General features: G+C 41.5%; 1 protein-coding gene across 1 annotated transcript in view; it reads right to left on the bottom strand.

Moving 5' to 3' along the window:
- PDE11A (phosphodiesterase 11A) overlaps positions 1–24,564 on the bottom strand; it is a 208,967-nt gene that overhangs the window by 156,212 nt on the left and 28,191 nt on the right. Inside the window, exon 2 of the mRNA XM_060779634.2 lies at positions 8,716–8,874. Within this exon, the coding sequence (XP_060635617.2) occupies positions 8,716–8,874 (159 nt within the window). The remainder of the gene's footprint in view (positions 1–8,715; positions 8,875–24,564) is intronic.

Here is a 24,564-nt window from a genome sequence, read left to right as displayed (position 1 = left end):
TGCCATTTTCAGATAGGGTAGGAAATTGGCTCAGCAGCACTACTTGTGAAAAGAGCCCTTATTGTTGATGCTACTGCTAAGAAGGAAAATACTGTTTTATCCTGCCTTAACAGAAGCAAGGTCTCCAAATCAAGGGAAACAATGAACCCTCCTATATTATGTGCTGTCAGCCATTATCTGGAATATTGCATTAAGTTCTGGGTGCCTCATTTTAAGATGGATATACTCAAATTGGAGTTCAGAAAAAAGCAACAATGTGATAAGAAGGATGGAGAACAGAATATATGAGGAAAGATTGGAGCAGCTGGACATCTTCGGCTTGGTGTAGAAAAGACTAAGAGGCGACATTGATTTCACTCTTTCAGCACCTCAAAGGCTGCACTCTTGTTCTCTTCTGCCCCAGACAAAAGACCAGGTCTAATAGTTTGAAGTTACAGGATGGTAGAATTCAATTGAACATTAGAAGGAATTTCTTGATAATAGAGCAGATTGAAAATGGAATCAATTTCCTAACAGGTAGTGGGGTCTCAGTCTCTGGGTGTCTTCAAAAGACAGCCACCTGTTGGGGATGCTGTAACTGGGGATCCTGCACTAAGCCGGGGGTTGTACCTTCTGGCGCATAGGGTCCTTTCCAACTCTATGATTTTATGATGCTGAGTGCATAAATACACAGATCCCTTAGAGCAGTGGTTCTCAACCTGTGGGTTCCCAGGTGTTTTGCCCTACGATTCCCCGAAATCCCAGCCAGTTTACCAGCTGTTAGGATTTCTGGGACCCACAGGTTGAGAACCACTGCAGCGATACAACAATTAAGCCTTCCAAATTACAACAAGTCATTACTCTGAGGTGGAGATTTGCACACAGTCCTTTCTCTTGCCCAGAGTTAAACCCACTGAAACTGGAGAACTGACAACAAAGTTACCTCCTGGAAATGGCCCATAAAAGGTGGAATCAGGCTCTGGGTTTTGGCAATCCTAACTGCCAAAGTTGTTTCTTGTTAAAACTGCACACCGACAAGAAACAACTGCCAAACTACTTCTTTTCAGACTGCAACTCTGTGATGTGCCCTAGGCATTAACGTCCATAGGGGGCAGGACCTTTGGCTGAGTTCTGCAAAAGCTTTGGCATAATGATTTTTCATGTTGCAGGACTATTACAGGAAGAAAAAAGCCGTGAAGCATTTTATTATCGAAAGCATGCATGCCTAAGAGAATCCAATGGTAAATGTCAATGAACAGAAGGAGGAAGGATCAAAACATTTATTCTGTTTAATTTCGATTGCTATGAACGTAATCCTATCTATATTTATTATGAAACGTCCTCTGCTTAGTTCATTGGGACTTACTCTCAGATAAATATACCTAGGCTTGCAGTTCTAGATTACACAGTATATTGAGAAATTGGCACAACTGCATGAGTTTGTAACGACTTACAATTCTAGTGCTGATAACCATTAATTCCTCCAGAAAATGTTCAACTCCAATTCCCAGTAGCCCTTGCCAATACTGATAAACATCTGAAGCACTACATGATTCCCTCCCTGGACCAATATGGCTGTATGTATTGGTCTCAACAGTGCTGGATATTAAATTTGTTATTTAGACATTTCTTATAAAAAAAACTAGCATATGCAGAAATATGGCTGTATGCCTCTAAATGAAAATAATAATCTGCTATTGGTCTCTATGCACTCACTGCACATACATAGAATCATCATTATTTATTCATGCAACAGAACGCTCTTTTTAAAAGAGCTAGACCATCTTTAATTGCTCTAAATAAAGCTGTGAAAGAAACATGCACAAAAGAACAATATGTACCAAAGTCTGGTGAATTGTTTTCTGGTTTATGACTTCATTTCAAGAGAGCAGAGAAATTTCTTGCTACCAGGAAACTGAATAGTGAGATGAGGAAATAGATTCAGTTTCAATAAGCATGACTATAAAGTCGGATGACCCCACACCCTGAAAATGTTTGTTAATTAAGATGCTCATTAAGAAAAGATACACACAAACATAATTTGAACACCCAAAATGACATCAGATCTGCCGTTTTTGGTCACCTGCTCCTTTTCAGAAGGCTAAAATATCTGTTTCTGATCTTTTGTTCACTTATCTGTACATCTGATCTTTCACTATACAAGACAAGGTGCCCAAATAAAAAGGCAATCTTAAATAGGGTAACACATAGCTCCTTTTATAGCAGCAGTTTTGGAAGCATAAAAGCCTCAGGACCCTTCTACACAGGCCTTAAAATCAGAGATGGTGCTTGCTGAAAACGCATGCTAAATCATACATCAGTTAAAAAAACACAGGTTAAAAGGGTGCGCTTAAAATACTATATTGGATGAAAGATGTGCATAATCACATCACTGTATATTCCTGCACATAAGAAAAACATAGGACTTTGTTGTGATTCACTGTTGTGTACTGCTCCAGCACATGTGCATATTTTAAAATCCCAAAACAGCTGTTGAGGGCTGTAATCAGATGGAGCCACAGACACAAAGGTGGCTAAATGGAAGCACAATTGGAAAGCGATTCCCATGAGAACTTTCTGCAAGCATTCCTTTGTTCTCATGTTTCTAAAATTACACAGAGCTTGAATTTATACAGTGGGCAGCAGCATGGCAGGGAAGTGACCTCAAAGGGAAATGGGGTTTAAAAGGGAAAAAGTAAAGGCAGCAGGAAGGATGAGGAGAGATAATGACAGAAAATCTGCTTGTGTGCACATTTGTCTATCTGAATCAGCGCTTATGTGGTCTAGTGCATCTCGGAGTGTTAATTTAAAAAAAAATAAAAATAAAACTTCTGGTGGATGTCCTGTGTCCATCTTACAAATTTCTAAAATCTGCTACAACCAAACTTGTCAGGATCTTGGGGGACTTATTTGCTGAGACTAAAACCTCAGTGTTTGGACTTGGTTTCAAGTACCATATTTTTTAAACCCACATCTTTGTTCCACATTATGAGACTTTCTGGAAGGGCCGTCAGATGCTCTTAAATGGTCGGAGCATTGCCTTTTTTATAATATCATTATAAACTAACCTAGAGTAAGATGCCACATTTTAACTCTTGTCACAGGCTATATACTTGTTTCATTATTAGATTATCATCTTAGAAAGTGACTAATATGTTTAATTTCCTTTTCATACACACTTTTTAAAAAGCTGAATTTCTCTACTGGGCATAGTTTGTGGATCATTCTTTGTCTTTCTTATTCCACTGCCCCTATTCTGCTGGTGGTAGTATCAACATGTGCCTTCTTCTACTTCTTTTGTTTCTCTTCCTTTTTAAAAAATAGTTGTCTTTCATTCCTATAAATGTTTATTTTACATGTTTTTATATCTTCCTTTATTGTAGATTGTGACTCATAATGTTCAGTCTCTATTTGTCCTCCTTAACTCCCACTGGACTTCCATTCTACCTTAATTTTTCCATTGATTTTTTTCTACCAACTTTCTTCTCTCTGGGTTGCTGTGTTTTAATGTGTATTTTACTGTGTATTTTATAGAAATATATTTTAATATGTATCTTTTAAAGAAATACATTTAATATGTGTATTTGTGTATTTTTACAATATGTATGAGTTTTAATTATGCTGTTATCTGTCTTCAGTCACAAGGAGAGGCAGATAATAATAATAATAATAATAATAATAATAATTATTATTATTATTATTATTATTATTATTATTACCATCAAATCAAGAGCAGAGGTAAGCACAGGGGCTTTGCAAATCTGTCAAAGATGTCATAATGCCAAGGTGGGAAAGAAAGGTACAGGCCCATGGCTGTTGATGGGAGAGGAGTCAGTAGCATCTACATTTTGGGGTGGGATTGCAATATTGGCAATTTTTCCACTTTCATGGGGTCTAGCCCTCATAAAAGTGGAGGCCAACTGTAATATGTAATGGTGCATACAAAGGAATATTGTAGCATCTGATACCAAATGGGAGAAAGAAGTTTGTAGCATGAGCCTTGTAGACTCATATTACTTCATTAAATGTATGCTGATGCAGACTAACACAGTTACGTTTTGAATACTAATATAATAGTGCAGAGATTATTCCATTATAATACAAATCATAATGTACTATAATTTTCCTGCACGGAGCCATTAGCTGGCAAACAAGACATAGTGAAATTAATGACTAGGCAGTGTTAGGTGAGATTTATAAATTAATTTAAGCATGAATACCAACATACCATTAGTTAGAATTTGGCTCCACCAACAGATACTGTGATTAGTGAAACCCACGCTTACCAGTGAGTAAACACATTAGAGCAGGTTTGCAAGATCTATTTTGTTTCTTACTGAAATATAAAGATCTGCATGTGAGTATACTTGGTTTGCCAAAGACAATTGTGTAGCATTCAAGAGTTTTTCAACCACTGTCATTTTAGGTATCAGAACTGAACTGATTTCACAGTCCTTCAGCACAAAATCTACTCTTTCTCTTGTTCCTATTCCCACTTGCTTCAACTCAACTGTATACTGTTGGACCAAGGGGTGTCTTTGTGTTGCCACAGCTAAATAACAGGAAATTAGAAATCAGCTTCAAAAACAAGCAAAAGGTAAAGGTGAAGGCTTCCCCTGACATTAAGTCTAGTCATGTCCAAATCTGGGTGGTGGTGTTCATCTCCATTTCTAAGCCAAAGAGTCGGCGTTGTCCATAGACACCTTCAAGGTCATGTGGCCAGCAAGACTACGTGGAGTGCCATTAACTTCCCACAGAAGCGGTACCTATTGATCTAATCACATTTGCATCTTTTAAACTGCTAGGTTGGTAGAAGCTGGAGCTAACAGTGGGAGCTCACCCCACTCCCCCAATTCAAACCGCCAACCTTTAGGTCAGCAAGTTCAACAGCTCAACGGTTTAACCCTCTGTGCCACTGGGGGCTCTAAGTAAAGATCTACCAGTAAATTCTAATCTAATCTTTCCTTCTCTCACCTCTATATTTAAAACATCGTACTAGTTAGTGAATGTGTGACAATACACTAACAGGCATTCCTTGGACAAAAGTTTCTTTTCCCTAAAGGCTTTTTATTTCTGCCCAGATTTTCTTTTTCCTTTTTTTGTGTCTAACTGGAAGGTTTAAAGCAGCAGACAAGGGCTGGAGAAGCACAGATGTAAAGTGTTAGATAGCAGTGGCATATCTTCAATAAGCAATATAATGAAGATTAAAGTGAGAAAGAGTAGTAGAATCATAGTAGTGGAAAGGGCCTGTGGTCCATCTGGGCCACCTCCCTGCTCAGTATGCAATCTTCAGCTAAAGCATCCCCAGCAGGTAGTTGTCTACTATCTTTTTGAAGACATCAAAATAAGTTAATTGATTCCATTGCCAAACTGCTCGATTTGTCAAAAAAAATCCTTCTAGTATTCAGTCAAAATCCATTCCTGTAACTTCAAACCAATAAACTTGTTCCTAACTTCTGGGGAAGCAAAAACACGCCTGTACCATCCCCTTTGTGCCAGCCTTTGAGTTATTTAATCCTGTAACCCGTTAGTCATCTCTTCACCAAGATGAACATGCCTGGCTACTTCTAATTCTTCTAATATGTTTAATTCTCCATACCTTTTATCACCTTGCTGCCTTTCTCTGAACCTGCTCCAAAATGCCTATATCTTTCTTTAAAATGAAGTGCAAGAACAAGATTTTACCCTAGCCTATCCTACTATAGCTGTGTATGCCCATCTACAACAAGGAAAGTAAATAGAGGCTCCCTCTAGAATCCTTTCGTGTATGCAGCAAATGCAAATGGAGGGGGGTGGATTGAGAGCTAAGCCTGCTTTATGGGCTCCTGATAGGGCTAAATACTCTAAAGCCACTAGATTCTGCCAGATCTCAAAAGCTAAATAGGGTCAGCCCTGGTTAGTACTTGGGTAAGAAACCATCAATGTATACTAGTTGCTGTTGGTTATAATTGAGAGGAAGAAACTGGGGAAATCACCTCTGAGTATTCTTTGCCTAAGAAAACTCAATGAAATTCATGGGGTCACAATATATTTACAAGCAACTTGAATTGCAGTGGTGCAATGGGTTAAAGTCTTGTGCTGTTGAACTGCTGACCTGAAGGTTGGCAGTTCGAATCCACAAGATGGGATGAGCTCTAGCTGTTAGCCCTACCTCCTGCCAACCTAGCAGTTCGAAAAAATGCAAATATGAGTAGATCAATAGGTACCGCTTTGGCAGGAAAAGGCAAAAAACAAGCTCTAAGCAGGCATGCTGGCCACACAATCAGGAGGTGTCTATGGACACAGGCTCCGCAGCTTGGAAATGGAGAAAGAACTTTATCATTTTATGATAAAGTGGGCTCAAAATTTAAGGAGACCAATTCAAATGAGGGAGTGGGAACAGATGTAGAACAAAAAATTAAAATATACATACGCAATGGATTTAAAAGAAAATTGGATAAAAATGTTCCACAGATGGTATACCACACCGAAACAATTGGTGAAACAACTGTAAAAAACAGTTTCTGATAAGTGTTGGAAATGCCTGGAACAGGTTGGCTCCTTCTACCATATGTGGTGGACTTGCAAAGAAGCAGTAAAGTTTTGGAGGGTAATTCATGAAGAGACACAAAAGATTTTAAAAAGAACATTCATAAGAAAACCGGAGTATTATTTGTTAGGTTTTACAGATTTAGATCTACAACTGACGGAACAAGAGGATAAACTTTTTACATATATGACGACTGCTGCTAGAATTGTTTTTGCTAGAGAATGGAAGAAAGACTCAGTACCACCTGTACAGGAATGGGTGGAAAAAATCAGAGAAATAAAGGACATAGATGAATTAACTTTTTTGTTGAAGAAAAATACAGGTATGATACTAAGATGAACGAATTGGGATAATCTCCATGAATATCTGGACAATTTGGGAAAATAAGAAACAAGAGAGACAATTTCTTTTTGAACTTATTTTATATTTTTGAATAGTAAGAAGATATGATCCAGGAAGATGGAATGGACGTCTTTTTTTTTTGTTTTTTTGTGTTTTTTGTGTATTTTTGTAGGTTTTTTTAGTTTTTTTTAGGGGTTATTTGGGATTTTAGCATACTTTTTTTGCTTCTTCTTTTTTCTTTCTTTTTTTCATTTCCTCACTTTCCTATACTTTATTATTCTCACTCTTTCGTTGTAATCTATATAAAAATTAATAAAATTCTAATTAAAAAAAAGGAAATGGAGAAAGAAGACCTCCCCCAGAGCCAAAGTTGAGCATGCGTTTGCATAAACGTATTGAATTGCTTTTCTTTTTTGTGGTGTTGGGACCTACCCCTATTATTTCCATGCTCTTTCTGCCTCCAACACCATTTCTGCTATAGAAGTAATGTCCAGGAATGCACCTGCTTGTTTAACTGACCTCTTCTTTTATCTAGGCACAGATATGCAAGCTATGACTTTTATCATTTTCCCAAAATAAAAGCACCTCATTTAAAGAATTTACTTGCTAGAATTCAAGACAAATAGGCTCATGATCTACAGTAATAATAGATTTCAAAACCAATTTAAAATCCAGACAGCTGCTTCGCACTCCTGTGGTTCTACCCGAGATACATTCACATATTGTGATGTGTAATTAAAGGGATGCAGAATAGGATATGGATATTGTTTGCTATTTATATTAATTAATTCTGCTTACAAGGAAAAAATATGACTAAAGGAATGGAGGTATGATTACTGAAGAGAAAACTACAGACCAAAGTAGGAATAAATCACACTTGAGGAGCATCTCATCCTACAGAAATAACTTTAGCCACATTTTTGTAGTCAAAACATAAACCAAGAAATCTACAGAAAATAAAAAATCATATTCGTCAGTAAGAGGCTGTTATCTTCCACTAAGAGTGCATCTACACTGTATAAATAATGCTGTTTGCCACCACTTTAACTGCCATGGCTGCATGCTATGAAATAATGGGAGTTGTCGTTTACAAGGTTTTTAGCCTTCTCTGCTGAAAAGTGCTACTGCTTCACCAAACTGCAACCCCCAAGACTCCATAGTCTTGAGCCATGGCAATTGAAGAGTTGTTGATCTATATTATTTCTACAATGTAGATACACCCATAGCTATTCAGCATGGACATCTACATTCACCTTGTGTTGGATATGGCAACCATATCTACTACTATATTTGTAGAGGGGGCACCTTGCCAACCCCTAATGGACATCAGGACCATTTTAGTGATTTCCTCAATCAACTGGAAGAAAAGTGAGGATAGTGCACCTGCAGGTGTTTACAGTCCTAATAGTAGCCAAAGTCAACAGCACAAGTAAACACAGTAGAACAGGAGTAAAACTTTTAGAAAAGACCAGTAAATACAAGGTCAACATGTAATTCTCTTAACAAATTAAAGGAAAATTTCATTCATCATTCATAACCGGAAGGAATTTATTCAATATTTTTAAATAATGCTGTGCACAATGCAAATTCTGAGCATATTGAAGCATTAGAAAGCAAGGGTGTGGCTATCTCAGCAACCCATATGGACAATTTTGGAGGATTTTGGAATTCCAGATAAAGTACGCTAAACCTGTAGTTATGTATTATGAAAACATGTTAATAGTTTAGGATTTTAACATCACAAAGAAGAATACATACTTGAATAACATGGATTTACAGTATTGTATAAAATTTGAGTCTGATTCCTAAATACACATCTGAGAGAATTTGAGCCATATTACCAAGCAAAAATAGTGAACACTTACTTTTTCATCATCATCAGTGAAAGGAGCACCTCCAGGAGTTTTATTGATTGCTTGTGCAACTCCAATAATCTCACCATCACTGTTTCTTATGGGCATGCAAAGCAAGGACTTGGTCTTGTATCCTGTTAACTTGTCAATCTCATCATTGAAGCGACGATCCTTCCCAAAAAGATAAAGTAAGTAACAGTAAGATTAGAATATATATGCCTGCACTCCACATTGCAATTTTAATGAGACATTTTTCAGTTCAAATCCACAGGCACAGTATTATTTCCACACGTCTGGTTATCATGAAGTATTAACTATGAGCATCTATTTGCCTATTTTACATATTTATACTTTGCCTTGTATATTGTCACAGTCATATTTTGAATTTTGGCACATTATGTATATCATATTTAGATAATTTTTGTATTCGTTTCCAGATGCTTCTGTTTTTCCTTTTGCTTTTAAGGATCCATTCCCATCTTTTCTGGAGTGAGATTAATAGATCAATACTCTCCATTAACTGAATGAAAATAAGAATTTTTAATATGAAGTGTGAGACTTTGCACACATCATAAATGTATCATTCATTTCTGGAGCATCAACATCTTATTGCTCTCTTCACTTTATCTCAATCTACAATATTCATATATATGTTGCCTGCTATTTTCCTTCCAGTCGATGCTACACTTGAAATCTAAGACATTCAATATTTCTCCCTTGGCTTAATCCATTTATTTCTCTACAGTAGTTTCTAACTGGATTCCACAACCCTAGAATAAACTTTTGCAGAGATTTAACTTCCATTATAAAAGAGCCATATTACCCAATCAAACATTATTTTCTTATCAGGGTTATAAAGGGTTCCCCATAGGACTATTGGTTAAAATTGTATCCCCTAACTAGTCTATTTTTCCAACATGCTTTTTCTAATAGTATTACTGTTATGACTGCCAGCATTCTCTTGTCTTGGAGTTTTATTAAGGTCGCTTTTTTGAAAGCAAATACTTTCCGAGCAAAACAAATATGAAGCATCTTTACGTTAAAAAAATCATGTCTCACAATGAAGATCCCTCAACATGTTATTATACAGATTCAGTGACTCACAAGCACAGATTAATTTTATTTCACTATATTAGTGATTTTTCACAATATTATGGTTACTTAGATTTTTTTTCCTATGCATTGCTACCTTTATGCCAGTTATAAAGAGATTTTTCCCCCAAAGAGTGGAAAGTTCACAAAAGATTATGGTATGGTGATATTAAAATTCAAATATCAAAACAGGACAATGTCACAATTAAATCCTGGGGAGAACTTGCCATATTGGGAGAATAATATATGCATCTCTGCAAGTTGCTAGTCGCTTCTGGTTGTTGAGAGAATCAGCCATCTACAAAAATATTGCCCAGGAACCCAACAGATTGGACAATAGTACAAGATTATTTAGAGAATATGTAACGGCAAGCTGTAGGACAAAAGAGAGGTAGTTAGAATATTATGCTCACTTTCTCTCCAAATAAGCTAGAGATAGTTGCAATATAGTTTGGCAAGGAGAGAAAGGAAACTAAATCGGGTATAGGGGTAAAGTAAGAAGAATGGAGGTCACGGTGTAGGGGACATTAAGTGGTGTTATTTTGTTTGACTTTGTGCTTTTTTGTATATTTGTGATTTATGTGTTTTTTCTCTCTTTTTTTTACGCTGTTTTTTTTTCCTTTTTTCCTTTTTACTGATAATGTATGTAGAAAATCAATAAAAATCATTATAAAAAAAAATATTGCCCAGGGGATGCCCGGATGTGTTACGATCCTGCGCAGATCGTAACACATTGAGCCTGAGCACTGTCACATGCATGATGGAGGAACTTCTTATAGCAACACAGGAGGCATTCCAAGTGGCAAGCTTCTTAGGTATGTCCATGGCAAAAGGAAGAACGAGAAAAGAGTGTGTAGAGAAGATGGCAATACACTAACAGGGGGCAGAGAAAAGACAGAATGACTTAACACTTTTGCATCAGTCTTCTCAAGAAAGGGAAACTGTACCTGACCTAGGTAATATTGTTATCAAAGAACTGGCCCTCCTCCTCTAATAAAAATAACTATAACTATTTACATATAATAGCTGTGTCAGCCTAGCCCCAAATACTCCTGGGAGGATTAATCTAATCATTTACCAAGCTTAAAACTGGTTTGGCAGGAAACTCCCCTTAGACCAAGAAGCAATGCCCATCCAAAGAACACAATGGTCCCATGTCCCTTATAGAGGCTTCCTTTGAAAAAGTACTTTGGAGCAGCTATGTCTAGATTCAGGTTTATGTTTTATTAACAAACAAAGGGGACAGAAAACTCACATATGCATACACAAAAACTGGGGTGCAACCATAGACATATTTCCAGGCACCCAAAGAAATTATTTGAACTATATATTATATGTGGTTGTAAAACTAGGGGGGGGGGGTGAACATCCAAGAAGCCTACCTGATATCTAGCTGAGAAGGAATCCCCTACAGGAAGCAAGGCCTCTTTAGAGATGAAATCAAGGTCAGGTTCTGAGAAACCAGATGTTTCAGAAATATCAGATAGGAGATGTGCCTCAATGAAATCTATGTCTTCTATTCAGTTGTTTATAGTTGCATAAGATTTGTCTTCTGTCTTTAGGTCTGGCACTTACTGCAAACCCTATAATCTCATCCTGGACTATTTCAGACCAGTGGGGTGCTACGGGGTTCTGCTCTTGATCCAGTGCTATTCAACTTCATTATAAATGATTTGGATAATGGAATAGAGATCAAACTTATCAAATTTACAAATGACACCAAATTAGGAGTACAGTGTTCCCTCCCTACTTTGCCGTTCACTTTTGGCAGACTCGCTGTTTTGCAGGTTTTTGCCTCCCAGTTTATGAATGGTTGCCCTTGCCCAAAGCGGCGTTCTAATCCCGCCTCGTGGCAACGATGGAGTGTGGAAGGGGGTTTCACCCTCCCCCTCGGGAGAGAGGCAGCCAACCAAGAGAGATTGCAAAGCAAAACAGAGATAGCTAGCAAAAAGAAATAAGGTGTGCGGTGCCTTTAAATCTCTCCTCACTTCTGCCTCACTCTCAGAACTCGATATACATATATAGCTCCCCTACTATGCAGATTTCCACTTTTCGCAGGTGGTCCTGGAACGTAACACCTGCGATAAGTGAAGGAACACTGTAGTCGTTAGGAAAGGACATGCTCAGAATTCATAACGACTCTAACCGTTCTGGATCATGGAATTTTAATGTTTATACTAGGATGGTTTTGTACTTTGTCTGAATGTTTAAATTTTATGTATGTCTTATGTTTAATGGTTTTAATTGATTTTAAGTTCATTGTTATATGCAATAATTAGTTATTGTGATTTATTTGTGTACTGTATGTTGGCATTTAATTTTTGACATTAGTATGTTGTAAACTGCCTTGAGTCCCCCCAGGCAGTATATAAATACAGTAAATAAATAAATAAATGATTAACAGATTCCAAAGCTGGGCCAAAACTAACAAAATTAATTTCAACGAAGAGAAATGTGACTTACTGTACTTAAACAGAAAAAAATAATGCACAAATATACAATGGATGACATCTGGTATGAAAGCAGTAGACATGATAGGGAATTAAGGATCTTAGCAGACTACAATCTGAACATGGGTGAACAGTGTTGTGAAGGCTAAGAAAAGTAAATGAAATTCTAGGCTGTATCAACAGGAGTATAGTGTCTAAATCAAGATAAGTCATAGTCCTGCTCTATTCTGCTTTGGTCAGACCTCACCTGAAATAAGATTGTGTCCAGTTCTGGGCACCACAATTCAAGAAGGATATTGACAACCTGGCATGTGTCCAGAAGAGGAAGAATAAAATGGTGAAAGCCAAGCCCTGGAGTTCTGGGTATGTTTAACTTAGAGAAAAGAAGGCTGAGAGGAAACACAATAGGCATGCTTAAATATTGGAAAATATGGCATATTGAAGAAGATGGTTAGACGGTGTGGTCATTGTGGTCTCTTCCAGTTTTGTGTGTTTGTTAATATTGGTTGGGCTGGGTTGTTTCTCTTCCTTCTTTGCCTTCCTCTTTTGCACACATAATTATATTACACATTCTTATATACCGAGTTTTAGTTTTGCCTCAGGAGAGTACTTATTATTATTTGTTTGTACAGCAAATGCTACATTGTGAGCAAGGCTCTCTTTCACTTGCTTAATGTTCGGATTTAAAAACAATAACAAAAGCCTAAGATAAATGGGTTTTAATAATGCTACCCAGAGCTTGGCTCTGGATGATGCTGAGGGGTTCCAGCGTGATGTTGAATACTTTCAGACCAATCTCTGCCAGCCTGCACAACCTCCCAACACACAAGATGCCGATTCAGCCTAAGGCAAATCAGGCTTACAAAATTGCTCCTGTTCTGCCTTCATAACACAAGTAATGAAGTAGATTGCAATGCAATTAGCCCAGATTAGGTGTCATAATAGTGTAATATAAAATACCACAACTATGAAATCAAATACTATTTTATCAGTTGCTGCTTTATTTATTTATTATATTTGAATTATGGACAAGAAGATCTATTTTATCAATGGTACTAAACACTGGACTGAATTGTGCCCAGTGTTAGAAAAAAATTAAAAACATGCACGATGTATCTGCAAAAAAAGACAGATAAGAATATCTAGATTACAATGATAACCTTTTTTTAAAAAAAAAATTGATTCACTTCTATGGGAATTATGAAAGCAACTATATTCTAAGAATGATCAGAATACAAAGAGTTCTTAGTTCAAGGTATTCCTAAAGTTACACGTTCTCCACAAAACTTTTTTTTTCAACTTCTAAAATTGAGATTTTTCTGGCCAAAAGTGTGAACTGTCTCCCACAGAAGCCTCCAGGTGTGATTATTTTCCTTTTTAATAGGCTGCAAGACCTCACACACATACATGTAGCCCCAACACGTTTCCCACTGGCTGGAAATAATATAACTGATAATCTTGACACTTCTGCAATTCAAATTGGGGAAAGCAAGTTCAGTGACTTGAAACTCCCCATGGGCAAACTTTCTTAGTAGAATACCAACTTGCATCAATTTAGAACAGGAAAAGAGTCAGGTCTGAATATGAAGCCCGTTGTTTAAGGTGTTAAACAACAGATTTCCACTAGCTGCCAGTTTGCTTCCAGACACAATTTAAGATGCTGGCTGGCTATTACCTATAAATCACTATACAGTTTAGGTCAAGATTATATATATATATAAAAAAAGTATCTATTGAGATTTTTTTAAGCAAACCATGGCATAACATCCTCTACATCAACTAAATTTCTAAAGACCAAATATTTATTGCACTTCATTGGAAAGAACACTACTATAACCCTTTTAAACCACAGTTCCAACATGGCCAAATAGGTTCTCTCACAAATCCCTTAACAACAAACCAGAGATAAGCTGTCAAAACTGCCTAGTTTGGAGAAAGCCAGCAAAGCCATCAACCAACTAGAAAAATAACAAAGCCAGCAGACCTGATGGGATCCCTGTTGAAATCTTTAAAGATGATGGGCTCTAGATAATACGAAAACTCTACAAGCTTATTGGAAAAATGGGGGTGACCAAGAAGATCCCAGCAGACTTCAATTACCATCACTCTTTATTAAAAAGGGAGAACGAACCAACTGTGGAAAATGCAGAGATTTCTTCCTTTGAACCTCCACCAGAAAAATCATCAAAAACTGCTTTCTACTATTTTGGAAGACACCCCCCCCCCCCCCGAGTCCCAGAATGGGTTCTGCCCCTCCAAAGGAACAGTAGATATGATTTTCACTGTACAAGAGCTTCAAAAAAAATCAGGGAACAAAATCAACCTTTTTACATGGCGTTCATTGACCTTACAAAGGCCTTCAACACAGTGAATCATAATGCTCTCTAGACCATCCTCTTGAAAATTGAATCCCCTGATAAATTTGTGAACATCCTGTAGCTTCTGCATGATGGCAACAGTCTTGGACAGCAACAGTGACCAAAGTAGCTCATTTATGGTGGGATCTGGTGTCAAACAGGGATGCATTATTGCCCCAACCTTATTTTCCATCTTCATAACTATGATTCTACACCTTGCTGTGGGGAAGCTTCCCACCAGTATAGAAATCACATACTGAACAGATGGCAAGCTCTTTAACCTCACCAAGCATAAAGTCAAAAGTCAGGTCACAACAACTTCTGTTAAAGAACTCCAATGTGCTGATGATAATGTAGTCTATGCTTATTTAAAGAAAGACCTACAAGTCACCTTAAAAACCTTTGTAGAAGCATGTGAAAAGCTTGGCTTCTCACTGAACATAAAAAAAAATCCAAACAGCTCTACCAGCAGGCACCAACTAATCCCACTGCCATGCTGGCAATAAAGCTTAAGGGTGTAATGCTAGAAAATGTTGACCATTTCAGCTGTCTAGGCAGCTATCTCTCCACAAAAGTCGACATTGATGCTGAAATACAGCACAGTTTGAGCTCTGCGAGTGCAAAAATTTTTCAAATGAAACAGAGAATGTTTGAGGATTGGGACATTCATAGGGATACTAAGATGCTTTCTTATAAAGCTATCGCCCTTCCAACTCTGTTGTATGCCTGTGAAACGCGGACCATCTACAAACACACACACACACATATAGTTATGTAAGTAACAAGCATCACTCATTACTTCTGAAAGATCAGTGTTTGCCTTCAAAAAATCCTGCAAATCTCTTGGGAAGATCAGCAGACAAAGGTCAGCATTCTGGAAGAAGCAAAGAACCACCAGCATTGAGGTGATGATCCCCCACCAACAACTTCACTGGACTGGCCATATTGTCTGAATGCCCAATCACCATCTTCCAAAGTAGTTACTTTACTCTCAGCTCAATAACGGAAAACAGAATGTCAATGGACAGCAAAAGAGATTTAGAGAAGGGCTTAAAGCTAACCTTTAAAAATGTGGAATAAATACCGAGAACTAGGAAGCCCTGGAGTAAGCTGTTGCCAATAGTGCTATGGATTTTTGAAGAGGCACAAATAGAGGGTGAAAGAGAGAAATGTACCAAGAAAATGCACATCAAGCAAATCCTTGATGTAACTGCTTTCCTTCTGGAAATCAATGTCCTCATTGCAAAAGACCATGCAGATCCAGAATAGTCTCTTCAATAAATTATGGACCCACCGGCAAGACTCTACCCTTGGAAGACAATCATACTCAGCCATGAATAATCCACCTACAGATTTTTTTCTGTTCCCCCCACCACCACCACTTCTACAGGTGCATCTTGTAAAAACTTGGTGAAATGCCTTAGTAGCTGATCCTAAGACCAGGACTCTCCTTCCTAGAGTTTATCTACACAGATGGAAACAATCCATTAGGCACTGCATTTTCCCAGTCTGCACTGGCCCTGAAGTGACCTCATTAGTGCCATTCACATCATGCACATTGTGATAAAATCACCATAATTGGCCAACATTTCCCTCTGCTGAACTAACTCCGCTGTTGGGGCGTGGTCAGCATTTCCAATTTTTCAGCCACATAATTGTGACTGTTCCCCATTTTTCCTCAGCATGCATGTGAATGCACATATTTTCTGTTAAGTGAAGATGCAACCATACCGATATGCAAGTATCTGCATCCTCACCTCTGAGGATGCTTGCCATAGATGCAGGCAAAACGTCAGGAGAAATGCCTCTAGAACATGGCCAGATAGCCCGAAAAAACCCACAAGAACCTAACCTTTTATTTTTATTTTTTAAATTCAGACAAGGGAAGAGTTCTGGCAGGAATACCAACCAATTCTACCCACCATTAACTATTTTCCCCAACTTCAGAGCAAAGCTATGTTAAGCTGGATGGATGACCCCATACCTAAAAGTCTGGATTTTCTGTAAAACCTAAGGATAAAAGGCAAGGGTGCTTGAAACAGATTAAAGCCAGAGGAATGCACTAGACATTGTATATTAGGATCAGAGTGCCTTACAAGGTGAGTATGATTTTTTTAGCCATGTAGACAAGCGCCTAGACTAGAGAGAGTAGTCTGTTGCTATCTTTTCACAGGCAGATGAAACCCTTTTTGTGTCAACAGAACTTTCAGGCTCAGACCGCTCAGGGGAAAGAGCTTTTCTTGTACTTTGTTGTTCTTTTTCAATGGTTTTCTTTTAACTACTTTTATTGACAGTTAAGTTACATATCTTAACATTAATATGATGTAAAAAAATGATGTATCTGTTTTAACCAAAGGAAGGAATATAAACAAATGAATATAACAAACCCAGTGCTGAGTCACTTTAGGTTAGGTGATCTAATAGCCCAATTAAGAAGAACAGCATTTTGTTCTTACTATTAAGCAACTGGGAATCAAAATCTATATCCTTAATAGATATCGGACAGAGCTGCAAGTTGTGTTGCTTTTATTGGACACTATGTTTTTACTTAGCTAATACTTGGGTTCAGCATAAGAATGTGATAGCTTTACTGCTACACTTTTTCATTCCCATTTCATTACACTGTTTGCATTTCTCCCCCTTTGGACAAGGCTCTGGATTATAGGGTTACAGAGATCCAGCCTGTGCTGGATGGGGTTACACTCCCCCTGAAGACACAGGCCCATAGTTTGGGGGTCCACCTGGACTCAGAGTTGAACCTGGAGGTCCGGTATCTGCAGTGGCCAGGAGGGGCTTTGCACAAATAAAACTTGTGTGCCAACTGCACCCAGGTTGCTAACTGGGGCTGACTACAGGGACTGGACAACCCCCCTGTTGCAGCAGCTCCACTGGCTGCCAGTCTGTTATCAGATATAATTCAAAGTGTTGGTTATGACCTCTAAAGTGCTAGTCTGTTCAAGTCTAGGCTACTTGGCTGATTGCATCCCCTTGTACAAACCTGCTCGGGCTCTGAAATCTGTTGCAGCCACTCCTGGGAGTGCACAACTCCAGTCATTGCACCCGCAGGTTCACTGGAACACAGATGCCCCCTCACCACGACAAAGCACTATAAGAGGGTTTCACAAGACCTATCACTCTCGTTGCAATGGTGTAGTAACAGTCGGGCCGCAGACCATATTTTAGTTCATGAAGGCCACAGGTTGGGAACCACTGCTCTTCAGTATCTCTGCTTCTGTTATTGTTTTGAAACTATCTTGTGCTTACGTGATGTTTTCTCTTCTGGTTAGAAAAGTACAAAGATGAATAATGTCTGAATATATAAGGGATAAAAATTAGGTAGGGAAAGCATCTTGTCCTGAATTTATCTTACTTGATGTAAAAATATTGAAGCTTTCAAATTTAGTAGCTTATCATTTATGTTTTCTCCATTCTAGAAAAATGTTACACACATAAATAATGCTGAACATTAACAATTGTATACACACAGCATACATAACTAATGAAAATATTTAATATAAAACAATAGTGCACAATTGCATGGAATAAAAAGGACCCATAGTAATTAGTCGTACGAAATAAAAGTTAAGTAACATTTGAAAAAAATATCAAAATAATTTTAGGAACAATTATACAATCTTTATTCATTTCCTGTGCTTGTAAGGATATTGCAATGTAGTTTTGTAACATTTGTATATTTAATTTTCCAAATTATTGCAGCACAGGAGCTAATTTGTCTTGATTGAGCTAAGTACAGCTGGTACAAAAGCACTGTACTTAATGTTCCTTTTTCAATTAATAATGGCCAATGAAAACAGAATTGGTACAATGTACTAAAACAATAAATCCAATAGAAAAGGATATAAAAGGTTATACCATAAAGCAATTTGAATTAAGACATACATGCTACATGTTATTAATATCTCAAAAGATGGCAAATGGGAACTTTTAATGTCAGGCAATGGGTGTGGAAGAAATCATATCACAGAATGAGAGACAGGAATGGAAGGTTGCTTACCTGTAACCGTGGTTTCCTGAGTAGTTACCTGTGAATTCACACATTGTGGTATTCCTGCGCCAGCGCAGGCCAGCTTCGGAACCTTCTAGAAAGCTCAAACAAATGTATCCCCCTCGTGGCTCCACCTCCCCCTCCTCAAGTATATAAGGCCCTGAGTGGAGCCCGCCCTCCATCCTCTTCTGCCGCAGAAGCAGACAGAGGAGGTGGCATGATACTCGAGGGGAGGAAGGGAGGGTATGTGTGAATTCACAGGTAACTACTCAGGAAACCACGGTTACAGGTAAGCAACCTTCCATTTCCTGTTGTAGTTAACTGTGAATCACACATTGTGGTAGACTAGCGAGCTACGTGATGGCTGGTGGGATCATGCCACTGCCGAAAACAGCACCGCTCTACCGAATCTCGTCTCTCCTCTCGCCACACAGTCCAACTTGTAGTGGGAAACAAATGTGGAAGGAGAGGCCCATATGGCAGCCCTACAGATCGTCTCTACAGGAATGCCCTTCATGAAAGCAGTAGACGCTGCTACAGCCCTCGTCGAATGGCCCTTAACCTGACGGGGTAGTTCTTTACCTGCTAACCTGTAAGAGGTACGGATAGCCGAGACAATCCACGCTGACAATCGTTGAGAAGAAACTGGAAGGCCCCTAGTGTCCTTCCTATACTTAATAAACAATCTGGGGGATTGTCTAAAGCCAGCAGTCCTTTGCATGTAAAAGGCTAATGCCCTTCTCACATCCAGAGAGTGCAAAGCCCTCTCCATGGGGATCTCAGGATTCTGAAAGAACGCCGGCAGGATCACTTCCTGGGACATGTGAAATCTTGTGGCTACTTTTGGTAGGAACGCTATATCAGTCCGGAGAACCACCTTATCCTTATGAAATTTGAGATAAGGGGAATCTACTCTGAGAGCACAAAGCTCACTGGCCCGTCTGGCTGACGTAATAGCTATTAAGAAGGCCATTTTCCACGTTAGAGGGCCCAGCTCTGCTGTAGCCATGGGTTCAAAAGGAGGTTTCATCAGGGCCGAAGTTCCAAGTTCCTAGTTCCAAGTCCCAGGAAGGGGCAATTGGAGCCACAGACGGTCTCATATTCCCTAAACCCCTCAAAAACCATTTAACCAAGGGGTCCGCAAAACATGACTGTAAGCCCGCTTTCCTCCTAAACCATGATATGGCTGCAAGATAACACTTCAGGGAAGAATTGGAAAGCCCTGCATCGTAGAGTGACGATAAGAAGTCTAACACTGTGGAAATGGGAGCCACCTCTGGCTCCTGACTTCTCGTCCTTGAGAAATCCCTAAAACGTGCCCATTTAAACAGATATGACCTTTTAGTGGAGGGCCTATGTGCGGCCTCGATAATCTGCCTTACGTTCTGAGGGAGACTCAAAATCCTGTCTGTCCCTGGGGCCGAATTAACCACGCTGTTAGTTTCAATAAATGAACATCCGGGTACAACACCTGGCCCTCCTGAGATGTCAATAGATCGACTCTCTTCTGAAGCCTCATGTGGTTCCCTCCCGACAGTTGTAGCAGAGGAGCAAACCACGGTTGACGAGGATCAGGATGCAATACGCGTTGTCCCTCTGCAGTTTTGCTACCACTCTTAGCAGAAGGGGAAAGGGAGGAAATGCATATGCCAGACCCCCTCCCCACTCTCTGAGGAATGCGTCCCCTAGGCAGGCCTGGTCTCTGGGAGCTGGGAGTCTCGAGCAAAAAATCTCGCATTTCTTGTTGTCGCTGTTGGCAAATAGATCTATCAGTGGATATCCCCACAGACGGAAGAGTCTGGTTGCCTCTAGGGGGTGAAGGGACCAATCGTGGTGGCTCAGCGGGTTTCTGCTGAGGGCGTCTGCCAAAGAATTTTCCTGTCCCGGGAGATGAGTAGCCTGCAAGTATACCTGTCTTTGGATGCACCATTCCCAAATGCTCAGCGTTAGCTGTAATAACTGAAGGGAATGTGTGCCCCCCTGCTTGTTCAGATAGAACACGACCGTTGTGTTGTCTGTCAATATCTGAACAACTTGGCCGAGAATGAGCCTTTCGAATGATTTTAGCGCTCTTTCTACGGCCAGCAGCTCTAGAACGTTTATGTGAAGAGCGCTTTCTTCCGGGGACCATTTTCCGTGTGTGACTAGCCCCTGTGAATGGGCACCCCACCCTGTCAGGGACGAGTCCGTCGTGACTATTCTGGTGGGGTATGGGAGCTGGAAGGGAAGGCCCGAACAGACAAATTGGGGTTGTAGCCACCATACTAGGGACATACGGACTTCCTCGGGCAGTATAAACTTGAGCCGAGGGCAATCCCTGAGTGGGTTGAAAACTGACCCAAACCATGATTGAAGGGGGCGCATTCGCAAACGAGCGAAGGGGGTTACCGTGGTCGTGGAAGCCATATACCCCAAGAGTGTCTGAACCTGTTTGGCCGACACTCTGGCAGAGTCCAGGGCCGATTTCACCTGCGCCTGTAGGTTGGCAAAACGCTCCGGTGGGAGGTAGGCTCTGCGCATCGTTGAATCGAGGAATGCGCCAATAAACAGGATACCGCGGGTTGGTTTCAGGGAGGATTTCTCCACGTTGACGACCAGGCCCAGAAACTGAAGGAGACACAAAGTAGTATACACATGTTTTTGAAGTTGGGAGGCTGATTTTCCAATAATAATCCAGTCGTCAATGTACGGGTAAATGACTATTCCCTGGGTTCGTAAGTGTGCTACCACCACCGCCATACACTTTGTGAACACTCTTGGGGCAGTACTAAGTCCAAAGGGGAGGACGTTGTACTGGAAGGCCCTGTTGCCCACCATGAATGTCAAGAACCTGCGGTGGTGAGGTGCAATTGACAAGTGGAAATACGCATCTCGTAGGTCTATGGTAGCGAACCATGCACCCTCTGGTATGAGAGGCATGATGGACGAAAGCGTCACCATATGAAATTTCTTTGATAAAATTGTTTTATTGAGATCTCTTAAATCCAAAATGGCTCTGAAACCGCCTCCCCTTTTTGTAACTACAAAGTATCTTGAGAAAAAACATGAAGAGAAATTTGAAACCGAAACTGGTGAAATGGCACCCTTCCCCAAGAGGGTATTGATCTCACAGAATAGAGCCTCCGAGGGGCTTGTACTCTTAACTCTTCCCACCTGAGGAATTCAATGGCGTAACCGTTCTGGATGATTGCAAGCACCCACTTGTCCGTGGTGATGCTGGCCCAATTCTTATAAAAAGGTTGCAACCTGTTATTATAATTGGGGAGGTTCGCTTCGAGAGGAACTGTTAACTGAGGGGGTGTAACCCAGGAGATGGGGGTCCCCTCCTGTTTCTGGGAACATGGTTCAGCAAGGGCGTCAAAGACGCTTCCTAGAGGCGCCCTGGTTCTTTGATCTGGCCTGGTATGGCTGATATCTCGACTTCGATGAGTAGGAGCCTCGCTTGTTTGTCTGAAATCTGGGGGACGGGGGGCCCCTACCTCTATCCGATCCCGAAAAGGAATTATTAAAATTCTTGCGGTATTGGCTAGAGGGACCCTGCCATCTAGGGTGACTTTGATTATACGGCTGCCAGGTATAGCCAAACTTACCCGCAGCTTGCCGGACCTTTTAGGGTTACGTCTGTTTCTGGGTTGAAGAGGCCCCCCTCATGTAGAGGGAGGTCCTCTGCTAGGGCTTTGCCCTCTTCAGACAAATTGGCAGTGCGTAGCCATGCATGTCTGCGGATAGAAGTCGCCGTAGCGAACATGTGGCCCGCCGACTCCGCAAGGTGCTTTGCAAAGTCCTTTTGGACTTTCGATAGTATTAGGGCCTCTGTTTGTAAAGCCTTTGGAAAACGCTGTTCCTCGGGCGGGAGTTTATCCAAATAAGGGAGTATTTTTGTCCACAGGAAGGTTTGGTAACCGGACATGTACGTGGCATAGTGGGCCATCCTAGTCACCAATCCTGCCGCTAAGTGAGCCTTTTTTCCCAGGAGGTCTACTTTCTTGCCCTCCTTATCGGGAGGGGCCGAAAGGGTGCTTTTTGGCTTCTTTGATTTCACTACTTCGGCCACCACCGTATTAGGCCTCGGTGGATTGGCCACCCACTTGGCTGCCGAGAGGTCGATCTTATACAAGGCGTCGACCCTTTTCGGCGTGGCAGGTACAGTAGTTGGGGGGGCGTCTAGAATCTTAGCCAGTTTTAGGAGGTAGGGAAGCATTGGAAGTGACGTAGGAGTCGGGGTGGCCTGTTCCTCCGACGGGAACATCGGGTCCTCGACATGTTCCTGCGCTTTTGGCGCTGGTATGTCGAGGGCCTTGATCATTCTGTCTATTAATGAAGCAAATTTGCTGTAGTCTGGTGGCAACGGTGTGCTATCCGAGGTCTCCCTAGTTTGATGAGAATCGGACGGTTCAGCTGAGGAGTCCGAGTCCTCTGGCTCTAAGGTGGGCCGATCATCAGAAGGCAAGGTCAACTCCTGTGTCACCTGAGGGGTGCTAGGTGTTACAGGAGGATTAGTGGTTGTAAGATTAGCAGCTTCAGCATTTGACAAGTCATCAACTATTACACGATCAACACATACGCTTCGCTCAGCAAAGCTAGAGTTCTGCTCAGTAACACAAATTTGAGTAGAGTTCAATTGCCCCTGTCTCCCTACAGGGGGAGCAGTCACTGATGCCGATGCAGATGGTGCAGGGGGAAAGACCGTGGTTGCAGTCCCACATCCCCTCTGCTGTATGCCCTGGATCATGTCCATGTTGGCAAAGGGGGCAAAGGGTTGAGCTGCATGCTGAGCGTACATGAAGTGTCCTGCAGGGCCCATGTTCCAAGGGCCTGCAAATGGGTAAGGGCCCGCACCATAGGGCCCCCACTGGGGCATTACAGGTTGTGGCCTCTGGCCCCGCCGGGATCGTCTGGAGCCCTTGGCTGTAGAGGCGGAGCGAACAGACTCATGAGAGGAGGAGGAGGAGGAGGAGGAGGAGGAGGAGGAGGAAGAAGAGGATGAATCACTTGAGGAGGAGGAGGGCGAGCCCGCCCGGGATCCTCCCCTCGATGGTCGCCGACGCCGGGGTTCGCCGCGCCTCCTGCTGCGACATGAGGGCGATCGGGATCTCCTCCTTCTACTACCTCCACGCTTTTCTCTGTGCTTCCTGGGCGCCGGTGCCGTGGGGATGGCAAAAGCAGGCTCCTCGGTCGGCGCCGGGAGGGGTTCTGCTGACGTCAATGCTCCTTCCTCCGCCCTCCTGACGGGAGGGGCAAGCGGCTCCCAGCCGGAAGCCACGCCCTCCGGGGAGGGAGGCATCTCGACGTCGAGGAGGTGGAGCTTGGCCGAGCTCGGCAGGTCGATGCCGACGGGAAGCTGGGACGCCTCCGGGGACCGCCCAGCAGCATATGATTCTCTCGCCAGCGTGGGAGGAGACCGGGCCGGAGTCGGGGATTCAGCCGATGCCGGTAAGAGCAGCGTCTGCCTGGGGGAGGGTCGGGTTCCCTGCGGCATCCCATCAGGTGGAAGAGGGCTCCTTCCCGACGCCGCTGAGAGGGCAGTTGGCGCCCTTCCCGCCCTTTTCTCAGAGGTTTTCTCCTGAGCGGGCGAGGCGCGGCCATCTTTTTTGGCCTTTTCCCCTTGCTTCTTAACTTTCTTTTTAGGGGCTGCAGAGTCCGGCCTGGCTCCAAGTAGTGGAGCGGCCTTCTCTCCCGAAGTACGGGGGTTCGGCATGTCAGGCATCAAGGCCTTTTCATAAAGAGCCGCTTTCAATCTGAGTTCTCTGCTCTTCCTCGTTTGTGGCGTAAAGGCCGCACAAACAGCGCAGGACTGGGAGAGATGCCCCTCTCCCAGGCAAGTCAGGCAGAGGCTGTGCCCGTCAGCGTCCGGGAGCACATTGGGGCAAGCAGAACACCTCTTGAAGGAGGTGGTAGCCATCTTGCCAGCCAACAGAAACCGACCCAGGGACGAGGCGAGAGAAAATCCTTGAAG

The sequence above is a fragment of the Anolis sagrei genome, chromosome 1, assembly GCF_037176765.1.
Source record: "Anolis sagrei isolate rAnoSag1 chromosome 1, rAnoSag1.mat, whole genome shotgun sequence".
In the NCBI taxonomy this organism is placed as follows: Eukaryota; Metazoa; Chordata; class Lepidosauria; order Squamata; family Dactyloidae; genus Anolis; species Anolis sagrei.
Note: the sequence above shows the minus strand (reverse complement) of the source record. Positions and strands in the feature narration are given on the sequence as shown.